At 37.5% G+C, this 23220-nt stretch overlaps 1 protein-coding gene across 1 annotated transcript in view; it reads left to right on the top strand.

The window, feature by feature from the left end:
- LOC114642745 (DNA mismatch repair protein Msh3-like) overlaps positions 1 to 23220 on the top strand; it is a 121098-nt gene that overhangs the window by 21264 nt on the left and 76614 nt on the right. The window contains exon 2 of the mRNA XM_028791573.2: positions 22381 to 22567. Within this exon, the coding sequence (XP_028647406.2) occupies positions 22381 to 22567 (187 nt within the window). The remainder of the gene's footprint in view (positions 1 to 22380; positions 22568 to 23220) is intronic.

The raw sequence follows: 23220 nt of genomic DNA, 5'->3' as shown, positions 1-23220 counted from the left end.
GCCTTATGCAGCTGGCATTGCCATTAGCAACTGTAAACATGGGTTAAGCAGACTTACAAAATGGATATATTTAGAACAAAATCTCTCTGAGATTTCTGCTTAATTTACTGTGTCCCAGCTTTGTCCTCAAGTTCTGCTTGTGGCTGGGTACTATACTTTATACTAAATGATCTGCTTATTCCGGGACACAGTATGCTTACTAAAAATGAAAAATAATGTTTTTGTCTGTGAGTGAATAAGCTTTGAAATTTCAAACAAAATGGACCTTTTGGATAATTTGATAAATATTTTTTTTTTTACATCTTAGTCCATATTGATTATAAAAAGGTTCAGCTGGATTTCTTTATATGATGGAGCAAGTCATCTGTATAAAAAATAAATGGAGTTAAAGAACAAAGATGCAGAAAGCATACAAGAACAGCATGCTACTAGACATTCTGGCTAGAAACCAAACTACACCCTGCATTACCAAAACAGATAGGCTACTATACTCATAATTGTGTTGCTAAGTCTGCTTTACTCTCTAAATGAGAATTTCTCACTTCAGGTGCATTCCTTTCTGTCCAAACACCTTCACTTAGCAACCTATTCATTAAAAATAATTAGATGACGATATTTACTAATGAATGCTGCAGTCAGTGCTGTTACCATCTAGGAATATTCAGCATATTAAACATTAGACTATAGTGCATGTAGTGAGAAGTCAGGCAAAATGACACTTTTTATTGGCTAACTAAAAAGATTACAATATGCAAGCTTTCCGAGGCAACTCAGGCCCCTTCTTCGTACATCTTACCTGAAGAAGGGGCTTGTGTTGCCTTCGAAAGCTTGCATATTGTAATCTTTTAGCTAGCCAATAAAAGGTGTCATTTTGCTTGACTTCTCACTACACACATAATGGCTAACATGGTACAACACCCTAGTGTTACAGACTGTAGTGCATGTAATCCAAATAATAATAAAATGCAAAGACAATAAATTCATATCCACATTAATAGATGAATATCTACGGTACCAAAATAGTCAATTAATTAAATAAAGGTTATTAATGTATTATAGTCATATTATAAAGATTTACTGAAAATAACTAATCATGACTATATTGCTATCCTGTTCTCTTTCTCAGCTTTGCTTTATACTTTCCTTTTTCTCGTTTTTTTCGCTTTTTCTGCTTCCTCTCACATTTACCCTCATGAATATGCTTACGTCACAGAGCATAATTGTGGTACTGAATTCTGATATAAAATCTGATATAGATAGAGACTTTTCATGTAAATGCATCCTTGAAGGACCTAGGTCTGTCGTATTCATGCAACTGTTGCTAAGCTTTCACATTATAAAAGGTAGCTAAACAACAGAATTACTAAGAACATTTGCTCAAGGTCAGGCTTTTTTTAAGAGTGCAGCAGTTTTTTTTTTTTTTTTTTTTTTTGGTATTCAAAGTACTTGTATTGTTATCTTTTAATACCCAGTGTATCTGTGGCTTATTTCCTCTTTCCTATTATAGAATGACAAGCTGCAGTGATTTCACTGGTGCTGAATACATGCGTCATGTGTTCGTTTCTTATCTGTGAATTTTTTCATAATAAAGGACAAATGAAGGTCTAGGGCTATGTATTGCCTTTTGTACCTTGAATTATACAGTATATTTACTCTAAAATGTTTTGTTTTTTTTTTCTTTTTCAACAGGAAACTTTCTGAGCAGGACTTTTTGACTGCTTTTGCATGCTATTTATTAAAATTTGGACAAATATGGTTTTCTACTATATAGTATATATCACTTCTTTACCCTAGTCTAAGCTTTTACCATATAGCTGTTGTTTTCCTTTTTTCGTCTGTAAAAATGTCATTCAGACTGCCTATGCTATGTTAATAAAAAGTACACAATGGCAGATGGATCCATTCTATAGGAGTGATTATCCAATTGGTCACATACGCCACTGGGAATGACCACTTCCCCTGGGCAACTGAGGGAAATCTCAGTGCTCTTACTTGAACACCTGTGCAGTTATTTCAATCTCAAAAGTGAATTATGCAAATGCTTCTGAGTATGTGCACATTAATGTTGCAGTTTTATTTTACACATAATTAATTTACTTTTGTCATTCATTGTTTGATATAAATTTGGAAATCCTAGTGACTTTCTCTAGGGTGTGCATACTGATTTTCTGATGTTCCCTTTTCCTTTTTAAGAATGCAACATGGCCATAATGGCTTACTCAGAGTGAAAATTTTGTTTTTGCTTCCCTAACTCTCAAATACGTTGACTCAAAAAAATGTAGTAAGGAAGTTTTGATGTATGGACTAAAGAAATGTTACATAACCTTTACATTGACAGAAGGTTTTTGTTTACATTGTTGTTGCTGATCTCTGCATCCAGCCCTGCATGTAGGCCCTCCAACCTGCAGGGAAAAACCTGGGGGTTGCTGGCAGAATTGGCACCCCAGCCACCATAAAAAACCTCACACTATTCCATTCCATCTGAACTAGTGTGATGCTGATGTGTCACCTGTTGCATGGCTGCACTTTGGTCCTAATCTGGGATCCTGAGTTGGTTTGTCATGTGGTGGGTGCGGCAATGAGCTGTATCAATACATGCTCCTAACCTCTCTTTCTTTCTAGTATAAAACCATAATTAGCTTCCTCATTTCATCAAATAAAGTATCATCATTTAGTGAAATCATTTACCATCATCTGCTGTACTAGGGTGTTGTACCGTGTTAGCCATTATGAATGTAGAGAAAAGCCAAGCAAAATGACACCTTTTATTGGCTAACTAAAAAGATTACAATATGCAAGCTTTCGAGGCAACTCAGGCCCCTTCTTCAGACAAGATGTAATCTGCTGTCATATTAGAGCCATTTGGGTATAGTATCATCTGCTTTATCTGCAACCCTCCAACTAATTTAAATCACCCCCATGCCATCTTATCTGTGGTTTTCACAGTAATTTTTTATATCTACATTTCAGATCTATCTGGATCAATTGTATGTCCTGTTATGGCTACAAAATCACTCAGACTTGAAAGAAATAACTATTGACACAAAATTGGTTTACATACAGTATGGCATAAATAGGAATACAATTTATTGCTTGTTTGGAACTTTTGCAAACTGTTCTTGCCCTTGTTTCTGTAAATCTGTAGGTCAAGTAGTTCTTATTCACTGTCAAGAGAACATAGTATTACAATCGTATATTTACAGAAGTACAACGGCCTCATTCTTCATGTTTCTGTAAATCCGTCCATCCATCCATTATCCAACCCGCTATATCCTGACTACAGGGTCACGGGGGGTCTGCTGGAGCCAATCCCAGCCAACATAGAGCGCAAGGCAGGAAACAAACCCCGGACGGGGTGCCAGCTCACCACAGGGTGTGCACACACACACACACACACTTTCTGTAAATCTGTAGGTCAAATAGTTCTTATTCACTGTCAAGAGAACATAGTATTACAATTGTATATTTACAGAAGAACAACTGCCTCATTCTTCATTTTTCTGTAAATCTGTAGGTCAAATAGTTCTTATTCACTGTCAAGAGAACATAGTATTACAATTGTATATTTACAGAAGTACAGTACATCTGAAAATTTTAATGTAATTGTTTAGCATCATTATTATTAACTTCAGTCATATTGTGGACCACACAACTGCAACTCCATTGCTGCTTAAAGAGACAAGGAATGGACCCTTGCAAGGCTGTGAATTGTTGTGTGACGCATTAAGAGAAATTAAATAACAGGTTTGTCAATTGTAATCTTGGCATTCACACATCAATGTATTGTGGGCCATGCTGTGCAGAACAAAATATACCATTATTTAGAAGATTCTGCATGATATAAACATTAGCCATGGTGTAAAAAGGACATTTACATTTATTGCTTGTATGGGGTTTTGATGATATTCTGACTTGTATGTCCAGTAAGTAAACAAAGTTAACATTTACCTCAGGAAGAAGCACGTAAAAAATAAAAGCAATCTCATCTGTTATTTTTCTGGCTCCTGGTGCAGACTTCAAAATGGCAGACAAAAAGCAAAAGACTTCATGAAACTACTCCTCTTCTTCAAAATGAGTGACAGCTTTTTCTATTTGTTTTCCAGCATAGATTTTAATTTGGCAGCAATTATTGCCTGCAACTTAGTATTGTTGGATGCGAGAATGCTAAACATGATCTCACTTGTTGCAGTATTTAATTTTATTACCTTATACTATAATGTAAAAAAGTACAAGTCCAATTGTATACCTCTCATGTCATGTACATTGTGTATAGAAAAGAATCGCACCCCTTTAAAATCCTCACATTTTGTTACTTTGCATCCTGAAATAAATATACATGCAAAAAAATATATTTCTGCAGCTTTATTTACTCAATGCAACTTGTAACAGCAAAGTGAAAGATATTTTAGCAACAGTTCAGAAAAAAAAAATTAAAAAAACAGAATTACTAAGATGGTTAAAAGATCACCCCTGTGTTTCAGTACTTTGAAGAATCACCCTTTTGCTTTGATTACAGCCGTGAGTCTGCTGGGATACTTCTCTACCAACTTTGCCCACTCTTCTTACAGAACTGTTCAAGCTCAATCAAACTGGATGTTGAGTATTGGTGGACTGCAATCTTCAAGTCATTCCACAGATTTTTAATAGGGTTTATGTCTGGGCTTTGAGTATTCCACACAAAGACATTCAGCCACTGTGTGGTCAACTTTGCTGTATGCTTCGGTCATTGTCATGCTGGAAGCTGAATCTTCTTCTTTCTGGTAGAGGGCGAGCCTCAAGAATTCAACAGTATTTTGCCCATTGTTCCTTCATCTTGATAAGTGACCCAGTCCGTGCTGCAAAGAAACACCCCCACAAGAGGATGCTACCACCTCCATGCTTTGCTGCAGGCATGGTGTTCTTTGGATGGTAAACTGTATTGGCTTTCCACCAGATATACCATTTGGCGTTGAGGCTAAATAGTTTGATTTTGATCTCATCTGACCATAACACCTTTTTCCACTTTGCCTTAGAATCTTGAAGGTGTGTTTTGGCAAAGCTGAATCGAGACTTGATATGGCCTTTCTTGAGAAGTGGCTTTTTTCATGCAGCCCTCCCATATAAGCCACATTTATAGAGCATTTATTATATTGTTGTCACACGCACACAATAACCACTGTTTGCCAAAAATTCCGGTAACTGCTTCAAATTTGCCATAGGCCTCTTGGAAGCCTGTCTGACCAGTTTCTTCCTCGCTCTTCCATTCAATTTGCAGGGATGGTCTGATCTGGGAAGGGTCCTAGTACTACCAAACACTTCCCACTTCCTGATTATGGACTTGACTATGCTCCTAGGGATCGATAAAGCATTTTTTTTTTTTTAATCCATCTCCTGACTTGCGCCCTTCCACAACTTTATCCCTGAGATATTTTGGTAGTGCCTTGTCCCCCATAGTTGATTGTTCTGTCTCAGTTGCACTTCCAAGCACTGGAATGCTCTAAGAATAGCTGAAAGGAATAAGAATGATTAGAGTTGATCACAGGTGACGCGAGTATAAAATATATAGACGTAAGCAGTATATTGATGGTGATTTAAAAAAGGGCATTTGTTTTTACCTTTTTTACATTATAAGTTAATAAAATTAAATACTGCAACAAATGAGATCATGTTTAGCATTTTTTACTTTGTGCCAGTTTGGAATTAGTCTCATTGCTAGCATGGGCTAATAGACCCATTTGCAGTTTATAAATGGGATAGGCATACAGTTTTATGAGCATTTGGAAATGAATGAAATGAAATGAAACAAGATAAAAGCCATAAACTGAATTTCCCTTAACACTAGAATCCTTGAAGCCTATGAAAAAACTCGTAATCCCAGCCCACCTTAAATCCCTTCGCACCTCTCCATCAGTGTCTTTTGTTTTGTAAATGCGTTGATCAGGTCAAGCAGCAAGCAGCCTGCTATCCCATCCCCCAACTTGACGGAGCTCAACTCAGGCAGAAAGTTCTCCCAGCTCAAGCCAAGGCTCCTTATCTGCGTGTGAGGCTCCTGGAGTTGTATAGGGTAAATAGTACAGTATATCTTTATTTGAAATAGATGCATTTCATGTGTGTTATGTGTCTACAAAGATCTGGGTAAGTGTAGGATGAAAGAAAATACAATGCAAGAAATGCTGAACACATACCTAAATCAAACTTTTTCCAATGTATACTAATAATGACGGGCGGCACGGTGGCGCAGTGGGTTAGCGCTGCTGCCTCGCAGTTGGAGACCTGGGGACCTGGGTTCGCTTCCCGGGTCCTCCCTGCGTGGAGTTTGCATGTTCTCCCCGTGTCTGCGTGGGTTTCCTCCGGGCGCTCTGGTTTCCTCCCACAGTCCAAAGATATGAAGGTTAGGTGGATTGGCGATTCTAATTTGGCCCTAGTGTGTGCTTGGTGTATGGGTGTGTTTGTGTGTGTCCTGCAGTGGGTTGGCAACCCTGCCCAGGATTGGTTCCCTGCCTTGTGCCCTGTGTTGGCTGGGATTGGCTCCAGCAGACCCCCGTGACCCTGTGTTCGGATTCAGCGGGTTGGAAAATGGATGGATGGACTAATAATGACGTGAAGTAAAATGGGACTTCCACCTGCAGGTATAGTCACTTTAGCACGCAAGCAATTGACCACGATAATGTTTAGATCTGGCAGTGTCAAGCTGATGGTGTATGCGCCAAAAAAGAAGCAGCCTTTGATTTCAGTCTGTAACAGCCGCTGTAAAGTTTGGCTACCGGTGAAAGACATTATTGTAGGAATATAAGCAGACTCACAAACGCTGGTGAATCATGTCTTCTGGGTATCTTGTTGTCACTTGAATTTAGTGTTTTTCAGTTTTATTCTTGAATTAAAGCACACTTGTTTTGTTATACCTTTGAGAAAGTGTTTATTTTATATTCCAGTAACCACTTGAATGAGATCAAATCTGTCTCTGCCTCTCTCACGCATGCACTATAGCTGCAAGTGGAAGTTCCATTTTACTTTATGGTGCCAAGTAGAGTTGCGTTGTGGTGCAGCAAGTCTATTAACCAGCGAAAGCACTGTGAAAAAGCTGTCTGTTGTTACGGTCCTGCCTTTGTCCAGTCTGATAGCGGTCACAGGACATCATATATTTGATTGTGGTACAGCAAATAGTTCTGAGCAGGCATCAACCACAGTACCCACTGTGGTCATCGTTGATCTTGTAAAAAGAATGAAGATAAATGCCATCAACTCAGAGAGGGAGAGGCAAGTTCGTTGTACCATGTAAACATCACTGAGAGAATAAAACTGAATAATAAAAAAACAAGCACTATCTTTTACAAGTATCCAAAATTTACACCAGGTGTAACAGACTCAAATCAAATGTATGTTTTTTATTATATTACTAGTCATTAAGCCCGTTACAATAACGAGCGCTAGTACAGTAGTGCATAAACATTAGTAGGAACAGTCTATATTAAATGGCAAGGGAGCTTAATATTTTTGCAAGAAGCCTAAAGTAAAATAATAATAAAATTAAATACAAACGTATATGACAATACAGTAACTATAATTAATATTACATTTGTCCTCTCCTCTGTGGATGTTGATTGATGTGTTGTGTCTGTTTGAAGATCTCTTATCCTGCCTCTCTTTATTTTAGCTTGTTGCTGACGCAGTGATTTTCGTTCATCCGCAGTAAGACTTGCTCTCTTAGCTCTGTGTGTTTTGGCATTTTTCTGATGCTCATTTTCCTCTTCTTCAATAGATCCGTTTGCTCAGCAACGGATTTTATGTGCGCGAAAATAAATCTACTTTTAAAAGTCATCCTATTGTAATATCATGAAAATTCGTATATTTAGGAAAACCCCTTCAACGACTGACACTTTACACTTTACCGGGCCAAGCTTCTTAATCGCAATTCTGACATCCTCAGAGTGAGGAAGCTGGTCTCCGCGTCTCAGTACCCGATTGGATTTTTCGTGTGTTATGTTTTAGGTCATACCTCATTTACCGAAATCCGATTGGATCGGCCGCGCGATATTTTATAGGTGCCGCCCTCTCTGTCTTGTGTGACGCGTCTGGCGGCCTTTGAAGCATCTGCTAGAGGCCGGTGACTCTGCCACTCATTCCGCCCTTCCCTGTACTTCCGCCTTGTCCGTAATATGCGTTGAAGAGTGCCCCGCGCATGCGCACTTCACCAGAAGACACACACACACACGGACACATGGATGCACACAGGGGTTTTATTAAAGAGGATATTAATAATAATAATAGCAGCTCACTACTCAAAACGCGGAGTGCCCGGTCTCGAACACGGGACCTTTGGGTTGTAAGGCAGCGGCTCTTACCACTGCACCATTCAAGAACACCTGTAAACTCCCTGTCGATTGACATTTGAGCTTGGGTTTTTAACTCATTGACAGCAGCATGTAAATCAACTGCTTTTTTTTCTTTGGTTATATTCTTGAATAAAAGCGCAAGTATTTATTTGATATTTGGTCTAAAGTTTTCACACATTATACACTTCACGTCATTATTAGTATAACATGGAAAAAGGTTCTGCTTTAGGTATGAAAATCAAATGCTTTTTTTTTCTTTGGTTATATTCTTGAATAAAAGTGCACGTGTTTATTTGATATTTGGACTAAAGTCTTCACACATTATACACTTCACGTCATTATTAGTATAACATGGAAAAAGTTCCTGCTTTATTTATGTGTTCAGCATTTCTTGCCTCACATTTCCTTTCATCCCACACTTATCCTGATCTTTGTAGACACAGAACACATATGAAATGCATGTATTCCAAATAATGATGTATTGTATTATTTACCCTATACAACTCCAGGAACCTCACACACAGATAAGGAGCCTTGGCTTGAGCTGGGAGAACTTTTTGCCCGAGTTGCACTCCGTCAAGTTGGGGGATGGGACAGCAGGCTGCTTGCTGCTTGTGCTGATCGACACATTTACAAAACAAAAGAAGCTGATGGTAGAGGTGCGAAGGGATTTAAGGTGGGCCGGGATTATGACTTTTTTCTTAGGCTTCAGGGATTCTAGTGTTAAGCAAGGACTTTTCTTTTCTTTGCAATACCAACCATTTCTCTATTTTTGTGTGAACTGTTTTACTTTGAATTTTTACTAAAAGTTTAAAAATGAAGATATTTTGTCCGTAGAATCATTTCAACGTGTCGCACTGTTGCCAGAATCCCATGAAGCAAACCTAAAGTTGCAGAGCATTGGTAATTTTGGGTAAACACAGCTATACTCCCATCCAACAATACTCATTTGCAGGCAATAAATGCTGGCATATTAATATCTATGTGGGAAAACAAATAGGAAAAGGTTGTCATTTTGAAGACAAGGAGCAATTTCGTAAAGTTTTTTCCTTTTTGTCTGCCATTGTGAAGTCCACACCAGAAACCAGAAAATAGATGAGGTTGCCATTATTTCTAACCTGTTTCTGCCTGAGGTAAATGTTAACTTTGTTTACTTAATGGAAGAGTTAATGAGACATGCAAGTCAGAATATCATCATACCCTGTACAAGTAAGAAATGTAAATGTACTTTTTACATTACGTCGAATGTTTAAGTCATGCAGAATCTTCTAAATAACTGTACATTTTGTCTAAACTGCATGGGCCACATTATATTGATATGGGAATGCCAAGGTTACAATTGACTAACCTGTTGGTTAAACTGCTGTTAATGCTCCAGGCAATAATTCACAACCTTGCAGTGGTCCACTACTTGTCTCTTGAAGCAGCAATGGAGGTTGCACCTGTGTGGTCCACAATATGACTGAAAGTAATGATGATGCTAAACTATTGTTTTTTTGTCTTGTATAACATATTACTCTAATTTTCCCTTTTGTATTATTAATCTGTAGCCTTTGTCAGAATGCCTCAAATCTCACAGACTTACCACTGTTTATAAGGTATTGTACCATATAACGTCTCCCCATCTTTCCTTCTACATTTATAATTGTATTATCGTGGTATTTCCCTCTGCTTACCCTTTACCTGTTTCTCAAGGGTAAGTGTCAAGTTCGTTATCGGGTTGGTCTACTGTTGCACTTTAAGATGAACACACACATACATAGCTATACGCATACACACAGATCCTAAACACAACTGTGCCCCATGAATGACACACACACGCTGATTAACCTCTAGCACTTTAAATCACACAAGTGCTTTAGGAATAACACAGCCTGTCACTCAGCACTTCAAGAGACTTACTTATTATTTGCATGAACAACATATGATGTTTTAGTGATATCTCAGACCTCAATATTACTTTTGGTCTACAAGAATACATTTAAACATACAAAGACTCAGCACTCTTGACTATAGGCCATTTATCAGCCAAGAATACCTTCTTTTCATACTGTTCCAACTATCGAGTGGAGCTCCTCACTCTCAGCCTTATAAACCTCGCAGCACAGAAATAATGGCAAAAGTCCGGCTGCACCTAGGTGCTCAAAGAAATCTAACTTATTAATTCAATCACTCTAGACATTAGGACAAAGCATAGAAAGTTAAAAGCAGCATGGTGTTTATTACAAGAACAATAATAATACCACTGGAACAAAGAATAATAGAAAATAGGTACTGATAGGAAGGTCTGAATATATATAGTCTTTAGAAAAAGCTAACGAAAAAAGGTAGAGATGACAAGGACAAATGTCCCAGGGAGGCATTTGATTTAGCAATCGATGTTCATGATGCTTTTCTGACGAACAATGACGTCTTCGTCCGTTCCTCTTCTTCTTTTCCTTCTTTACTTTCTTCTCCTCTACTTTCTTCTTCTCTGACGTTGCTTTCAAAATGAGGCATATTTATTATGAAATGTCATGCCGTGGTTTCACAACAAATGCACCTGATTGGTTGGCTATCAATATAATTGATGAATTTTGATAAAACTCTTTCCCAGATAATAAAGTTTTTTGATGTTGCCTCATGTCCATCTTTCCCAGGCTGTAAACCAAATAATTGTCCCAGATGTCCATATCAATAGCCTGAGGTGTCGACTTAGTCTCCTTTCCCAGGTTATAAAGTAATTGAGCCACCAGCATGTCTTCCTTTCTATGTTGGAACAGCTGTTTTAAAAGTGAGGTGTAAGGGAAGAAAACCTGCTTTGATTTGTATTCATCTGTTGTCTTGTCTCGAACAAAATATAATGGAAAATTAAACCAACATGTACAGATTTTATACACCATAACAATAATATAAGCAAAATATAAGTATATATTGGCAACCATACAACCTGAAAATACTGATGTGTAGATTAGGCGGCACAAAGAGTTTTTTGTTCCTTAAAATGTCTCTAGTTAAGGCATTTTTGGTCAGCTTTCTTCAGAACAGGCTGCATGCCTCTCTCAATATGGCTGGCGAGTTATGCTCCTCATGGCAATGGTGTGACTAAGAGATGCTTCTTCATCAGATGGTAGAAGAGAGAGAGAGAGGGAGGTGCAAGCAAGCAAATTTGTAGACTCTCTGTCCAAACCCTACAGCCAATAGGGTGTCGTGATACTTAATGGCTTCAAGCAACTTTAGACCAATAGAATTCTGGTGCGGCACAATGGTTTCACATCTTTCCCCAATACCATTTGTTAAGGTGAATCTTACCAGCTAGGGAGTTGGCCTGCATGTGGAGGTTGATTGAAAAAGCCCTGCAGATAATCACTTGCCAAACTGGATTTATTCAATTCCCCCAATCCTCTCGTAAAATTACAAAGACTCAGTCCTATAAAGGGGGGTGTAACCATCGAACCATTGCTGTTCTTATCAATGATATAACACTAATGTTTAAGTTACAAATCACCATAGTGCCCAAATTGAAATCCCTGGTTACCAAACTTGCACATAATGCTGCAGACACAGGGAAATTGAACCACTGGGTACTACATTTGTGAGGCCACCAACTGTGCCACTGCGCAACTCTCAGACTTGCAATATTAATTTGTTGCAAGTTTACAGTTTGGTTAGCATGATCCTTGTGGAGTAGGACTGATTTTGAAAACAGAGAGACCGATTACAGGAAGATACTGCTAATCAGTTTGATTTTCTCTTCACTCCAAATAACATCTCCTACAACCTAAAGTTTTAAGAGATATTACAACGTTGTTTTCACTCACACAATTGACCACAATCTTTTATGTCGCTATGCAAAAGCATTTTCTCTATGAGGTATGCGCTATTAATTATGAATGTTACTATCAAAATGCAAAACATTGAAATGAAATCTGGTTAATGGACTGCACATAATGACTAAAATTAGTGTGCATTCTTATTAAATCAACTATCCAGCAAAAGTATTATTGCTCTTAATCTACTGTATCTATTTACATTGGGCTGTGATAATCTGTGCTGCAATTAAAAGTCAATGCTTTTTTTGCATTTATTATTCTCAATCATCCCAGGTTCAGATACCTTAAACTTTTATATAACATTAGGAAGTTTTTGATTAAAACTGATCTTTCAGGCTAACATAATTTGTCATCTCCTCTTTGCCTAACATTTTGTAAATATTTTTGATTCATGAAGGTCTGAAAAGATTGTTTTCCTGTACATTACCTGGTAGCTTGTTTTGGGTATCTATGATTCTTTGTGTTCAGTAATAATTTCTTACATTTTTTAATCAATTTCCATTTTAAAGGCACCATATTTTACACCCAAATTTACACCAGATCTCATCACTGTGTGCTTATATTGAAAGGACTCAACTCCTTCTGTCTTTCTTCATTCAGTACCATGCATTTCTGGAGTCCATGAGTAGCTCCACTCTACACTTTCTCTTTTACTATTGTGTCTTTTATATTAATGCCCATGATATTCCAGATGAGGCCTTAAGTGCATTACACAACTTGTGATGTGGGCTCCATGCAGTCCATTGGATCTCCCAATATTCTGTTAGACTTTTTTTTAATTGCTTATGTACACTCTTTGTTTGTGGAAAGTTATGGATCCATTACAATCCACATGTTTCATAATCAGTACTTTTCTATTTCTCATTGTATAAAAATATTATATAAATATCTTAATGTACATGACTTTAGACTTAATTTAGACTAAACTTAATTTTCCTTGTATTTTCCCATATATGAATTTTGTCATTAATTTTATTTATTTTTTTAAGTTTCTGCTGGTCCACTTTATTCAGTGTCATGTAATATAACTACCTTGTTGTTTAGCATTTTATGATGTGATTTGATGTGAGTTCTGGAGCTTTACAGGATGAAGAAAGAGAAAAAAGACCAAATATATTAAAAATAAAATTAGGCAATATTAATTAACATAGAGTAAAAGTAAGGTCCGATGGCCAGGGAGGACAGAAAAAACAAAAAAAACTCCAGACGGCTGGAGAAAAATAAAATCTGCAGGAGTTCCAAGGCCACAAGACCACCCAGCCCCCTCTAGGCATTCTACCTAACATAAATGACCTCAATCAGTCCTCATGGTATTCAAGGTTCACATGGAAAGAACTTGATGATGTTGGTCATGTGGACTTCTGGCTTTTAATCCATCGATGTAGGGACATCACAGTGCTTTGATCGGGTGGTGGATGTGCAGATTGCCACCACAGAAAACCTGAAAAAGAACAACAGAGAAAGTAAGGGTTAAGTACAGATTTCGGAGCCACCATGAATGACAGTGATAATTAAATGCATATACAGAGTATCAGGATTAAGCTAAAATGAAGCTATGAGAAAGCCATGTTAAAATAATGTGTTATTAGCAGTTTTTTTTTTTAAAGTGTTCCACTGTATTAGCCTGGCGAATTTCTATTGGTAAGCTTTTCCGGATTTTAGGCGCACAACAGCAGAAGGCTGCCTTACCTCTTTTAAGTTTAGTTCTTGGAATTATAAGCAGACACTCATTTGAAGATCTAAGGTTATGATTTGGAGTGTAAGGTGAAAGACATTCTGAAATATAGGATGGAGCAAGATTATTTAAAGCTTTGTAAACCATAAGCAGTATTTTAAAGTCAATTCTAAATGACACAGGTAACCAATGTAGTGACATCAAGACTGGAGAGATGCATTCAGATTTTCTTTTCCTAGTTAAGATTCTAGCAGCTGCATTCGAACTAGCGTTTGCACTGCTGCACTGTGGTCCTAATCTGGGATCCTGAGGTGGGCTTGTCGTGTGGTGGGTGTGGCAGAGCATGCGCCCAACCTCCCCTTTTAGGGTCTTGTCCATTTCATTTACTTATTTGTTTATCCATACTGTTTTAAGTTTGGTATTTATGTATTTATTTATTTTTATTTGTTATATAGTATCTCTTTATTTCAATTCTAGTAAAGCACCTTGAGCTACACTTTGTGTGTGAAAATGTTGTATATAAAAAATATTTGGCTAATGTTGTTGCCTTTGCAAAGGAATCTTGGGGAGAATGTGGGATGAAGAAAAATAACCCTTCCTTAACAGCTTTAATATTTTGCTTGGGAAATTGAGCATAGCAACACAGCAAGATAAAAATCTAAAGTTCATTCACAGAAACATTCACCTAGGCTAGAGCAGCAGTTCCGAAAAATAGTCTCATCTTCTTTAGTTTCAAACTGTTATTATTTAGTTCTCCTGTTATTACCTGGACTAACTTGACAGACTTATACCTGAATCAGGGAAGGTAAAGGAGTGAGAGCTGCAAGTATTAGCTCAATTTATCCTTACTGGAAATGTTTTGTCATCTTTTAGGAGTTTATTTAGATGAAGTGATTCCCATGTTTCTTATAATCTAATGTTCAGTTTCATTTTTGCTTGCAGTAAATATAGATTGCTCAGTTTTATATGATTTTACATTTACATAGTTATGCTACTTTGATAGCAGAAGAAACATTTATATTGCACATTCATTTTACTTTTGTAAATTCCAGTTAATATTGTTTCTTTTTTTATTCTTTTACAGCACACTATGTTACATGCCATGACACTGTTTATTTTTTGATTTAATTCAGTGAGTACTAGGGTGTTGTACCGTGTTAGCCATTATGAATGTAGAGAAAAGCCAAGCAAAATGACACCTTTTATTGGCTAACTAGAAAAGATTACAATATGCAAGCTTTCGAGGCAACTCAGGCCCCTTCTTCAGCAAGATCTTGCCTGAAGAAGGGGCCTGAGTTGCCTCGAAAGCTTGCATATTGTAATCTTTCTAGTTAGCCATTAAAAGGTGTCCATTTTGCTTGGCTTTTCTCTACATTGATTTAATTCATAATTCATCATTTTGTACAAGTAGTAAGTTTGATACTAGCCTGGTTACAATACACTGCATACCGCTGTCAATAGTAACATGGTGCCTAATAATGAAATTAATCATTTGATTAATGAAGTGTATTTTTTGAATTAGAATAGTTATAGGGTCTTTTTATAGTTAATATTGTTTTGAAATAACAATTCTAAAATGTTTTTGACAACTTATCAGTGTAAATCTTTGTGATGGAATGGCATCCTATCTAGAGCTGTTTCTGACAGAGTTCCCAGAAAAGGATCTAGTAATCTCTGACCCGGAATTACTTTAATTGGGTTGGAGAATATTATTATTATGTTACAACATGCTATATTACATTCCCTTGTGTACAGTTAGGTATTTATGACCTACTTAAACTGACCTTTTCGACATTTTGCAAAGAAATATTTTCTTGGTCTGAATATATTTCCTGAATTCCCCATACAGTGGAACCTCGGTTCACGAAGTCTCGGTACACGTACAAATCGGTTTACGACCAAATAGTTCGCCAAACTTTTGCCTCGGTTCACAACCACACACTCGTTATATGAACAAGGCAGTTTCCCTTTCGGTTTGTGCGCGACGATGATTTCCGCACGTGTTGCATTGTTCTCAGTCAGACATGTGTGCGTGCTTTCGCTGAGAACTCTTTGTGCTCTATTTCATTTCCTTTCCGGTTCGTACGCACCGATTACTGTATTTAAGCACGTGTTTAGCCTCTCCCTGTTCATTGTTCTCAGTCAGACATGCGTGATTTACTTGTGAACTCTTTGTGCTCTACAGTATTTCGTGTCCTTTTGCAGTTAACCATGGCTTCTAAGCAAGTGAAGAATGGTGAGAAGAAAGTTTTGCAGAAAATTGAAATTGAAGTAAAGAAAGAAATTATTGAAAAAGTATGAGCGTGGCATTCGTGTTACTGATCTTGCCGCCGAGTATAAGAAGTCAAAATCTACGATTTCGACTATTCTAAAGCAGAAAGAATCTATTAAAGCAGCTCATGTTGCAAAAGGAGTTATAGCGTTAACCAGGCAGAGGCCTCAAGTGCTGGAAGAGGTGGAAAAACTGTTGCTAGTGTGGCTGAACGAGAAGCAACTTGCAGGGGATAGCGTAAGCGAGGCGATGTTATGCGAGAAAGCCAGGAAGATTCGTGGCGATCTGCTGCAAAACTATCCTTCTACGAGTGGCAAAAGTGAGGAATTTAAAGCCAGTAGAGGATAGTTTGAAAAGTTTCGCAAGAGAAGTGGCATTCATAGTGTGGTAAGGCATGGAGAGGCTGTTAGTTCTGACGCTGAAGCTGCAAAAGAATTCATGAAAAATTTCACAAAATTAGTGGAGGACGAAGGCTACATCCCGAAACAAGTCTTCAACTGCGATGAGACTGGATTATTCTCAACCCAGTTCCTCCTCACTTCATGCCAGAACTTGACTCATGCAACATTAGTTTTTCTTGGTGGTTTATGGTTAGTTTTTGTATTACGGATTTTTCAAATGTTCATTTTTCGGTTTGTAGTGTGAATTGTTGCAATGTTACTTTTCTCTTTTTTCAAATGTTCATTTTTTTCCCTGTGCTTAAAACTCATTTAAAAGTGTTTACAGTGATCGGGTTGTAATGCTATTAGCGTGAACTCCTGCAGTGTTACTTTCTTGGTTGCTTATGGTTGGCTTTTAAATAAAGTTCGGATTTGTTCAAATGTTCCTTTTTTCCCCCTGTGCTTAAAACTCATTTAAAAAGAGTGTTTACAGCGATGGGATTGTAATGCTATTAGCGTGAACTCCTGCAATGTTACTTTCTTGGTTGCTTATGGTTGGCTTTTAAATAAAGTTCGGATTTGTTCAAATGTTCCTTTTTTCCCCCTGTGCTTACAACTCATTTAAAAAGAGTGTTTACAGCGATGGGGTTGTAATGCTATTAGCGTGAACTCCTGCAATGTTACTTTCTTGGTTGCTTATGGTTGGCTTTTGAATAAAGTTCGGATTTGTTCAAATGTTTCTTTTTTCCCCCTGTGCTTAAAACTCATTTAAAAAGAGTGTTTACAGCGATCGGGTTGTAATGCTATTAGCGTGAACTCCTGCGATGTTACTTTCTTGGTTGCTTATGGTTGGCTTTTAAATAAAGTTTGGATTTGTTCAAATGTTCCTTTTTTTTTCCCTGTGCTTAAAATTTTAAAAAAAGTTTACAGCGATCGGGTCATAAGGTTACAGTATAGCACGAACTCTTGCAATGTTAGTTTTCTCTGTTGTTCAAGGTTTTTCTCAGTGTTGTTCAATGTTTTTACATTTAGTTTATTATTACGCTGTGCATTCTATGGTTTAATTAACTATATTTGTGCTTAAAAACTTAAAAAATATATATATATTTACATACAGTTCGTATGGTGTTGAACGGATTAATTGTATTTACATACAATCCTATGGGGGAAATTGCTTCGGTTCACGACCAAATCGGTTTACGACCATAGTTTTGAAACGAATTATGGTCGTGAACCGAGGTTCCACTGTACTTCTCAAAATATTTCAGCATTTTTCATTAAGTTTAATATCTGTAGTATATATTCTGTGGCTATCTTTGGAGTATTGCATGATTAGTTTCCAAAACAACATTTAGAATAAATAAAACTCTAAGTTGCCTAATGGAATCCTTTTATATTTGAGTTTGGAACTGATGTAGTTCCAGTAACAGCAGTAGTAGCAGTAGTAATGTTGTGTGTGCAGAGTGCAATGAAATTCTTACTTGTGTGGCCAACCATATTATTTAATAAAAAACATAAATCAACTTATGTTAAGTACTCCTTAACCCTGTTTCCATTCCACTTGTTCAGTTGTGCTACCAGTTCCTTAAACAATGTGGACATAAAAACCCTGAGAAAAACTCCAGTATACATTTGATTTGAAAAGAAGCAATTTATAGAGAATAGTGTTTAAAACAAAAAAAAAAAAATATGGAAAGAAAACAAAAATAAAAAAACAGCATTTTCTGAAATTGTAGGCTTTCAGATTTTTATGGCTGTTTTTTTTTTAGAAAGGAACTGAATTTAATTGGAGTAGTGTGGGTGTGTGCATGAGTTTGTTTTGTGATGGACTGGCACCCTGTCCAGGGCTGTTTCCTGCTCCTTTTGTATTCCAGAATAGACTCTAATGTCAAATCCCCTTAAACTGGATTAAGCAAGTGTAAGCATGGAATGGAAATTACTGGAATTTGAAGTCACCTTAGTCATTTTTTTAAATTTTATTCAGTTATAAGAATGAGAGTTTTAACTTTTAAAGAGAAAATATGAGTAATGCACATATTGGCATTTTGAACAGTTTCTTAGTTCTGACAATCTGTGCTATTCCATGAGCCAAACTATTTTAAAAACTGCTATAAAAATAAATTAAACTGAATTGCCTGTTGGTCTACATATCTATTATTTGAAATATTATACCAGCATTGGGTACCGTTATGGCATAGCATGCACTTACCATTTTTACATGGTTTAGAGTTCAGTTTAGATCCCAGCTTGATTGCCTTTGGTCTGTTTAATTTCATTGTATTGCCATATTTAGTTATTCCTGCGGTATATATTTTCTTTTTCCTTGCAGTGCAAAGATATTCTGTCATGTTAATTGGCAACTTTTCTGTGTCAGTGTCTTCTGCAATGGACTGTTACTCCACCCTGGGCTGGCCAATGACTGAAATCTCTTACTCATAGAATCAAATTCCTCTCTCCATAACAAAGAGCAGTAAAAAATGAAGTAGTAGAAGTTGAACTGCAAATACAGTTAATATGTATGTGGTTGGGCGGCACGGTGGCGCAGTGGTAGCGCTGCTGCCTCACAGTTAGGAGACCTGGGTTCGCTTCCCGGGTCCTCCCTGCGTGGAGTTTGCATGTTCTCCCCGTGTCTGCGTGGGTTTCCTCCCACAGTCCCAAAGACATGCAGGTTAGGTGGATTGGCGATTCTAAATTGGCCCTAGTGTGTGCTTGTTGTGTGGGTGTGTTTGTGTGTGTCCTGCGGTGGGTTGGCACCCTGCCCGGGATTGGTTCCTGCCTTGTGCCCTGTGTTGGCTGGGATTGGCTCCAGCAGACCCCCGTGACCCTGTGTTCGGATTCAGCAGGTTGGAAAATGGATGGATGGATGGATGTATGTGGTTTAAGGATGCAAGCAATTAACCATGAAAAGGATAAAAGGTCTTGGCCACATATAGTAGTTTCTGAAGAGCTGAATTATGCAAAATTAATAAATAATATTAAGTAAAACATTAACTATGTAAAAATAGTATTAATATTTGCTATATACACAACAACATTTAGATTTTAGATAAGGATATCCTGGCTTGAAGACTTACATGATCTTAAATGATTCTGTTCTTTACTAAAATGCAGACTTTTTACTGCCTTGGCCTCTTAGGTTACTTTATCCAGCTCGATATGATGGTGCTATTAACTTATTTAGTGGTGAATATGTAGGCCTAATATTTTACTAATACTTCTTACAGCATTGAGCAACAAAGGGCACAAGGTTGGAAACAACCATTAGTCACATACTTACACACTCAAAAATAGGGGGCTTATTAGGAAACCTCAGTCAATCTAACCTGCATGTTTTTTGGGTGTAGGAGGGGATTGCAGTACCTGGAGGAAGTCCATAGTATATTTAGAAAACATGCAGACTCCACACATGCAGGACTAGCCACTGTGATCTTTTCTACTGCAATTTCTTATTAATTCATATTCTGTATGTGATGTTTGCATGTGACAACTACTTGAAAGAGACTTCATGCTCTACATGCTGCTAGATCAGGAAGGAATATGCCTCTGCTCTCACAAAATGTGGATTTTTTGCCAAATAAATCTGTTTGAAGAACAATGTGCTCTAGACGAATGAAACAAAGGTAGAGCTGTTTGACCAAAATTGCAGGTGTCATGCTTGATAGAAACCAAAAACTGTGAAAAAAAAAACTGTATAACATAGCGGTATAGTTTGTGGCTGCCTTTCTGCCTCTGAGTCTACCTAGCTTGTAGTGGTGTAACATTGTGCAAAAGTGAAAAAAAGACAGGCAAAACAAAAAATTTATTTGTCCACATTGTCTGCAGAAAGTAGTGAGAACAAGGGCTGAAGCCTCAGATAAGTCATGTAAAACTACAGCTTGTACTTGTTTTTAAATGGCTAGTGTGACTTCACAGTTGAAATATGGACAAGAGGGAACGTCGTACTGTGGTTCAATCTCTTTTAACATTTTTGTTTTAAAACTTGTTTGTTATTGCTTTTGCCAGGTCTGAGTTAGCAAGGAGAGGTTTTTTTTAAAAAATATCATAGAGAGCAGTGTTTGCATTCCACTTTTTTTTTCTTTTCTTGTACTAGTGATATTCATATTTGGATGATGGCATGTCAATGAGTGATCATGTTTGATATACTGCTAGCAGCATACTCGCCTTCATCTTATCCATTTGTCTTTGCCCATTGCTACTCTAGTTCACTGGAAAACTGAAATGTTACCAAAGAGGAGACTTGGAGGATGCGGGAGGATCCTCATGTTCTGGCTTTCCAGTGGCCATACTTTCGAGGCCGCATCACTGAACATGTGCTACTTCAGTTATGAAATTACAGTTCTATTGTGGTGTTACAGTTTTTAATTTTATCGAAGTGAGGTCAAACTGAAAGATCCAGGCCTTTACTGACCTCTTGGGCCCAGCCATCAGCAGTGTCTGTAGAGAAAATGTCGACCCTGTCGAGAGGTTTACTTACCTCGGCAGCAGCAATCATGTCTCTGGTGACTCTTCCGATGACGTCAGTAAATGGATTGGCAGAGCATAGGGGGTCATGATGGTCACTGGAAAGGGATGTGTGGCACTCCCAATATCTTTACAAAATGACAAAGGTCCAATTCTTTAGAGTCCTGGTGCTTCCTGTTTTGCTATATGCTTGCGAGACATGGACACTATCCAGTGACCTGAGATGAAGACTGGACTCCTTCACTGTGTCTCTTCAGAGAGTCCTTGGGTACTGCTGGTTTGACTTAATGTTGAATGAGTAGTTGCTCATGGAGTCCCAAATAAGACACATTACCTGCATTGAGAGGGAGTGACAGTTACGGCACTATGGCTATGTGGCGCAATTCCCCAAGGGCGATCCGGCTTGCAGGGTCCTCATTGTTGAAGACCCGAGCAGTTAGTCAAGACCAAGGGGACGCCCGTGTAACACCTGGCTGCGGCAGATAGATGGTGATTTCTTGGGGGTGGGACATCCCAAGCTGTTTTGTAGTGTGGTGGTTATGACAACTTGCTGTACCAGTGAATGCTTCCCAACTTGACTTGACCTGACCTGGGCACACTGTATCTTGTGAAGTATGACTATATTTGCTAGTGTTTTGGTCAACTGACCATTACAGTATAAAAAAGTTATGCATGTAACAATGCTGATTAAAGCTAGACTATATTCACTTGCATTACAATGTGTACCAAGACAAATGTTCTGTACCAATCGTCATAGTACAAATACATGTACCATTAAACCCTTACTAGCTTGTCAGCATAGCACCAACCATGCACTTTACATTGTACAAGAGGTTAGAGAAAAATGTGAGTCCATCTGCCAAAAAGCTGAAGCTGAACTGTAAGTAGACCTTGCAGCAAGACCCAGAATACTCAAGCAAATTCACGAAAGTATGTCTCAGAAAAAAGAAATGGAGATTTATGGTATGGTCAAGGCAACGCCCAGACCTGCTTGCAGGGCTGTATGCAGATTAATGTCATACCTAGGACAAATACGTTAGGGAAGTAGTTTACAGGATTCAAATTGCCAACCTTTTGATTGGTGGCTCAGATCCCTAGCCTCAGAGCCACCATTACCATAGAAATGTATATCTGTCAAAGTGGGCAACAACAATTGTGAAAGCCACAGGTGCACTTAACAGTATTTTTCAACATCAGACAATTGCTTTTCAAACTTTTGACTTGAGTAAATAATTTTAAAGAATATTGTATACTGTTATTTGTTAATTTGGATAACATTTATCTAAATGACCCATGTTATTTAAATGAACATCAAATATATATGCATGCAAATATGTTAAAAAACACATACCTTTTTATGTGAGAACTTTGTTTTTTCACAGCACTGTATGTATATTGAATTTGTTCATGTATGTCTTCTGTAGATGATCTTTTCTCTGATGTTCTTAACATATATTATATTCTGCAGAATGGGAGCAGCTGACAATATTTATAAGGGAAGAAGCACTTTCATGGAAGAGCTTTCTGAGGCCTCTGAAATCTTGTTCAAAGCATCTTCACACTCACTTGTTATCCTTGATGAGCTTGGTCGTGGGACAAGCACTCATGATGGCATTGCCATTGCATATGCCACTCTAGAGTATTTCATCAAACAAGTAAGTAGTTATTGTAGTTACCCCATTTCTTTAGTTTCTTTTATTTCCCTACAATGCACACAGCTTAAGCTCCTTCAGATATTTTCTTATTCTTTATTCGCTAAAAGTGTTGGTTTTTAAAAATCTTTAATAGAGTCTTCAGCTAATTATGATGGCTAATCCAAATAGCAAAGTCATTTATAATAGTCAAGGCTTGGTAGGACTGCAGTGTGATTTTATGATGATAAACACAGAATCAGTGTGTGGAGTTCTTCAGAAACATTTTTTGATCTTATATTTTCTGTGTTCCCTGGGTTTGCAACCTGTCCATCTGATAATAGTCCCAGAGCTGATATAAATTGAAATAATTCTTTGTGTCAGTAATTGTTAATTGCCTCAGCTGTGTGTTCAACCGTTTGACCAGCATCTTATTTGAATTCCAATCTGATACATCTTCACATGGAAGTGAGACAAGTCACATCAAAGGTGGAGGATTATTTCAGTGCAATTTATAAGTGTATACCACCTATTTACATATAAGATTTATCTCCTTCCATATTTAAAGTAATTTTCCTGTGCTTCCGAATCTGAAACTACTTTTGGAACAAATATCCTACAAATGCATGAATTCTTCCTTTAATATAACTGGGAAAACTTCCCCTTTCTATTTACTA

The sequence above is a fragment of the Erpetoichthys calabaricus genome, chromosome 7 (genome assembly GCF_900747795.2).
Source record: "Erpetoichthys calabaricus chromosome 7, fErpCal1.3, whole genome shotgun sequence".
Taxonomy (NCBI): Eukaryota; Metazoa; Chordata; class Cladistia; order Polypteriformes; family Polypteridae; genus Erpetoichthys; species Erpetoichthys calabaricus.
Note: the sequence above shows the minus strand (reverse complement) of the source record. Positions and strands in the feature narration are given on the sequence as shown.